Source organism: Neltuma alba, unplaced genomic scaffold, assembly GCF_004799145.2.
Source record: "Neltuma alba isolate B1F8T4 unplaced genomic scaffold, ASM479914v2 tig00012535_pilon, whole genome shotgun sequence".
Lineage (NCBI taxonomy): Eukaryota > Viridiplantae > Streptophyta > Magnoliopsida > Fabales > Fabaceae > Neltuma > Neltuma alba.
Window position 1 is genome coordinate 576,213 of NW_021637000.1, and position 6,032 is coordinate 582,244.

The 6,032-nt window shown below is 36.0% G+C and overlaps 1 protein-coding gene across 1 annotated transcript; it reads left to right on the forward strand.

Annotated features, from left to right (window-relative positions):
* The first annotated feature begins 3,276 nt into the window (after window positions 1–3,276).
* Window positions 3,277–5,189, forward strand: LOC114728402 (RING-H2 finger protein ATL46-like). Its single transcript, XM_028915310.1, has 2 exons — window positions 3,277–3,354; window positions 3,471–5,189. The coding sequence occupies exon 2, from the start codon at window positions 3,630–3,632 to the stop codon at window positions 4,806–4,808; it is 1,179 nt and encodes a 392-aa protein (XP_028771143.1). The 5' UTR covers window positions 3,277–3,354; window positions 3,471–3,629; the 3' UTR covers window positions 4,809–5,189.
* The last annotated feature ends 843 nt before the right edge of the window (window positions 5,190–6,032 follow it).

A 6,032-nucleotide genomic window follows, 5' to 3' on the forward strand; every position in this document is an offset into this window, starting at 1 on the left:
TCCCTCAACCATAATCAAGTAGAAGAGGAAGATGAGGTATTAAGAAAGATGATTATAGTAGTTTTAAAAAAAAGGTGTCACATTTTTTATAATTAACTAACTTATCTAACTTTCTTAATCTAATTAAATTAGTTAAATAAATCTTATATTAAGAATCGGAAAAGGAGTTACACGAACTTAGGACCATGCGCGAAGCTTGAAGTCGGTTACCTGGAGACTGACATACGAGTTCGAACTCCGTTTCTCGTAAACTTCGCTTACCTGAAAGAATACTTGTTTGACGCATCTATTACCGCATTGCTAGAGGTTGAAGTTTGGCAAGAAATCACTCTAAAGAAGGCAAAGCGAGAAGAAGACACGTGTGAAAAAAATGTTCATATTAATACTGATAGTAATGATGAATATTATTAGTATTGATTTTCTTGGAAAAATTCAGTTTCTTAATTAAAAAAATTGGTATTCAGCTGCTGTCAATCAATTTATTCATGACAACCAGTTACAGCTGTTAGTCAGTTAAAAATCAATCAATATTAATCATCAACATTATTGATGTCCATATCGATTTTTCATCAATATCAATATAAAATAAAAACTCAAACGGTTATTCATAAATTACAAAAAACTTTGAATACGCTGTACATTCAAAAGTATTTTCAATATGCTGTAAATTCAAATTTTTTTGTTTTTTGTTTAAATTATGGCATAAGATCATGGGACCAACAGGTATGTATGATAAGCACAGGGATTAGCTTGCGCACGTAACGTAGGGAAATTTAATTTTGCAATAACATCGGTAAAAAAAATTAATTTTGTAAAAATAATTAATACATGATTTTACTCTAACAATTCTATGACACTGTTCTTTTATGTATAATCAAATCTTAAATTTTTAATCTCTATTCACGTCTCATTCCATCTCATCTTCTTTCTAAAGTAACCCGACGTGATGGTTAAAGTCCGAGAGCTTAAAATCTAGATGCAGGGAGTGTTTGGAATTAAGAAAAGTATTTTTTTTAAAAAGTGTTTTTTTTTCATAAATTAAAATAAACTTCTCAATATATTTATTTTATATATAGTAAAATTATTTTTAAAATTATAATTTTAATTCTATCTAAATATCTTGTAGACTGAAAAAGCCGGTTGGCTGTTTTAAAGAGAATTGTTTCTATCTATTGAAAAACAACATTATTAAAAAAATATATATAGAAACTATTAAAATATCTTGAAAGTGACATACTCATTAAAAGAACAAGACACTGAAGACAGTATTCTCTCTTTTTGTTCGAGAGGAACCTACTTTTCCCCCCGCTCATGAGATTTGTCAAATTGTGAGGTTGACTGGTCGCATAGAATGCACTTTAAAATTTGTAAACACCTTAAAAATATTTATAAATGAGCACTTAATATTTTAATTTTTTTATTTTTATATGTCTTAAAAATTTTATCTCATAATATTTTTATGTTGAACTATTATTTACAGTTAAATTTAATCTTTAAAAATACTGATCAAATTATATAATTTAACTGTTAAACTTGACTACGAATAACAACTCAGATTTTTTTGCTACAAAAATAAAAAAGGTATATAAGAGAAATTTTTTTTTTCCAAATATTAAATGCTCTTTCATAAATATTTTTGGCTATTTAAACATCTTATTTTTAAATAAGAATAAGTTAACAGACAGGATTTTAAAATAGATGGAGAATGATTTAATAATTAAAAAATAAATGCATTAGTGTGAGACGCCAAGCAATACATGCCAAAAGAAAGAACAAAAATCATGGAAAAAAAAAAGGACCGGACCGGCCGATTCCCTGGTTTTCTGGTGAATCGGTGGCTGGTCCGATTTGGTTCAATGAAAAAACTGCCTCCTAACTGAACCGTTTAAAAACCGGTTCAACCAGTCAAAACCGGGCAACCGGTCTAGTTGATGGGTTGCCCGATTTGAAGTTTTTTTTTTTATATTTTTTTAAAAACCTTCAACTGAGGAAACGACAGGCTCAGCATCAGACAATCAAACCTTCAGGTTTCACTTTGAGCTTCACCGTTTTCTTCCCTCCCCCCAAATCAAAAATCCCTAGCCAAAATCCACCCTTATTGAACCGTCGTTTTCTTCATCGTCGGAGCTCGTTGGCCTTCGCGTGATGTCGTCTTGGTTGAAGCAGCAGGTCATCGTTCTCAATTCTTTAATCGGATTTGCAAGTCACAGCAACAACTCATCTCTTCCCATCGTCATTTCTTCTTCACAGTGGCAGAACCATGGTCGTAGCCCGTAAGATCTTCCTTCTCTTTCTAGTTTCTACTTGTTTTTAGCTTCTGTGTTTTTGTTGTCTAGTTACTAGTTAGTTATTTTCTTTTAGTTCGATATGTTCTGCTTTTTCCTTCCTTGGTCGTGCTTTTGTGTTCTGCCTTCTGCATTTTCGCACGCCTGAGGCTAAAGTGCTGAATTGAAAGTTTGAAACTGAATTTGATTTTTATAAACAATGAATCTGAATTCTGAACACTGAAATAGGTTGATGAATTTGTCAATTTGCTCTTGTTCCAGCTGTGAGACTGATATGAAATCTGAATTCGATCTTTGAGGTTGAAGAATAGTCAAATAGGTAGCTGAATTTAGGATTGTTTTATTCTAATGATACGAATGCATTTATATATTTTGATTTTGCATAAGGATAAAGATATGTACTTTATTAATGTTTGTTTGCTACGATTAAACATTTAAATTGTATTTGTAACTTCCTATCTTTTTTTTAGTGATTATTATTTATAAATTTTGTTCTATTTTAATGTTGTCAATTAAATTGTATTATTTTTACATCACCGGTCCAACTCTCGGTCTGACTAATAACTCTTGACCTACTATTATGACTGGTTTAGTTCTTGACCTACTATTACGACTGGTTTAGTTTCTGTTCCGGTTTTTTGGTTCCTTGACAAAAATCAAGCCTGATGACTGAGAACCGACGAATTTGACTTGCACGCTCCACCATGGCGGGTGGGACTATTAAATCTGCTGGTGTTTCTTTTTGTCATACTTTTCGTCCCACTTCGGAAACTGGTGCCAGATTCGGACCTCATCGGGTGCATTGGCTATGACCACTGATAGAGACTGCAGAGAGAAAAATTCCTGAGGTCGAGCGACAGAGTCAAGCGAGAGCTCATGACATTTCACTTTCCCCATCTTCTCGAACGCACCTTAGCGATTTAACCAAACTCAAAAGCCTGCCCCTAAGCCTCTGCTGATTGTTCTTCTCGAACCTGGCGCCACTAGAAAGTTGCGTTTTCATTTTTCAAATTTTAGTTCCATGACGTTTTGACAAAGCGCAGTAGTGGTGAGCTACCCAGAAACAGAGGTAAGTTGATTTCCAGATTTAATGGGAGGATACAATACTTCAGTTTATCTCTCATGATTGCTTAATCACTGATTCTGCCCTTCGAAGCTTTGTGTTCTTTGTTTAAAAACATAAAGGTACTCGAAGTTATAGCGTTATTTCCGCATCTGCTTCTCCCTCACAGGACAATTATTTTCTCTGGATTGTGAGAGTAAAAGCTGAGAAATCGACGATTTTGGCTTTGTCTAGTGTCAAAGCGTTATTATGATTGTGTTCTATGATGAATTGTTGAGAGCATGTTTCACGGGTCTCCCTTTATGATCTGCGGGATGTCAGAAAGCATGTATCATAAGTGGTTTTTTAACCATACCCACTTGAAGATATCTTGGATTCATCATCAAATCCAGCAAAAAGATGTTTACTCGAGCTACCCACCTCCTGTTTTGCCTTCATCTTCGCCTCCATATCCTGGTGCTTTCCACAGAGAAACAGGGTCTTCTTCCTCGTCTGGTACTAGAATTAGTCCGGCTGTTCTTTTCATTATAGTGATTCTAGCCGTGCTCTTTTTTATTTCTGGTCTTCTACACCTGCTTGTTAGATTTCTCATAAAGCACCCATCTTCCTCGGCATCTGAGTCTAATAGACACCAGGAAATCTCAACCTCCGATGCTCTTCAAAGACAACTCCAACAGCTCTTCAATCTTCACGACTCTGGTCTGGATCAAGCTTTCATTGACGCACTTCCTGTTTTCCAGTATAAAGAGATAGTTGGTCTGAAAGAACCATTTGACTGTGCTGTGTGCCTGTGTGAGTTTTCAGAGAAGGACAAGCTCAGATTGCTTCCATTGTGCAGTCACGCCTTTCACATCAATTGTATAGACACATGGCTTCTATCCAATTCCACATGTCCACTTTGTAGAGGAACCCTTTTAAATCCTGGGTTTTCAATTGAAAACCCCATGTACGATTTTGACGATCTAAGGGAAGAGGATGGGTGTAACGCTGAAAACGGGTTCACAAGTTTTAGACAAAAAACTGTTGAAATTGAAGAAACCGTAGAGAAAGGAGTGTTGCCTGTAAAACTTGGTAAGTTCAGAAGGCTGAATGTGGAGGCGGGGGAGGGTGGAGGAGGAGAGACGAGTAGCAGTAATTTAGATGCAAGAAGATGCTACTCAATGGGATCTTACCAGTATGTGTTAGGCAATTCAGACCTCCGAATTGCCTTGAACCATGACCGTCCAGGCCGCGAGGTAAGGCTTATAGAAGGACAAGAACAATCTGAGAAGCTTTCCATGGAGGAAGCAAAGAAGATTAGAAGTGTGAGTAAAGGTGAGAGCTATTCTGTTTCCAAGATCTGGCAGTGGTCCAAGAAGAGCAAGTTTTCTACTTCGTCCGAAGAAGATCAAATGGGGATGGGCATGCCATCTTCTCTTAATACGGACCTGCCATGGATGAGAAAAACAGAAGGAACATGACAGGTATTCATCCCCATGATTCTCTTACTCATCACGTTTAACCATCTTAATCCGCTGATCAAACATTTTCCTTTTGGGATTCCAGTTTTGAATTTATGATGATTGATTGTGGTATATCTTGGATGCATTGTGATTTTTGAGTTGAGATATTATTACGACCACAGATCTTCCGTGTGAAGATACTAGAGTTTCTTCTTCTTGATATGTAATAGCAAATGTTAGTCTGATCTTGTCGGTTGCCTTCGGTTCTTCAAACAACAGATATTTCTTCTTCTTGATATGTAATAGCAAATGTTAGTCTGATCTTGTCGGTTGCCTTCGGTTCTTCAAACAACAAATACTTGGTGTGGAAAAGTAAAGGCATTTCGTTTCCAGAGCACACATTCTCTGAGCTTCGTCTTCTTCTTCTTAAACTCTTTAATTACTACTGGCAGATTTACGATAGTTGGTTGAATTTGGGTGGGGAGCCTATTTCTTCAGAGCGGGGCTGTGAATGTGATTGTGTGAGTCTCAAGGATATATTGGCGGGAGGCAAGTGCGTTTGCTTTATTAATTTTTCATGGCTTTTGCGGTGCTGGGCTTCTTTGAATCTGCTTTTGCTTTGTTTAAGGCTCTTTTGGGAGAATGTGAATACAACTTTTTTTTTTTTTAAAGCATAGTCTTGAATCGGTGGATCTTGTAGGGGTGGACAGTTGTTCACTGGTGGTGGGATCTATGAAAGCTGGGAAGTGACAGAAGCTATCTATCTTTGTGAGATGAGTTTTGATTCAAAAAAAATTGGCTCCAGTAGTGATAATGACGTGGGGTCAATTAGTAATCCCTCCCATGTGTTCATGTTGAAATTTAACGCCCGCATTTAATACTTGTCAACGCTCATGATGATGGATTATTAGTCCCGAAAAAGTGGTTAGTTCAAGAATGAGCCCTGTTGAAACTGCAGAGTAAGCGGAATGGATTACAAAAATAGAGAGCATGTCTATGGATATTGTACATTGAATATGCCCAATTTTAGTGTTGTGGCTGACGGGGGAATTGAGGTGAGATTGATTCGCTTAAGCTGCTTGTAGGAGCAAATAGTAAAAAGTGTTTTAGAAGTGTTTTTATAGTTCACAAAGTAAATATATAAAAGAATTTGTCTCGTTTTACGAAAAAATATTTCTGAAAAGTACTTTTTAGAGTTGTCAAACACCCCGTACTAGTTTATTTCAAAAGAAAAGAGAAATA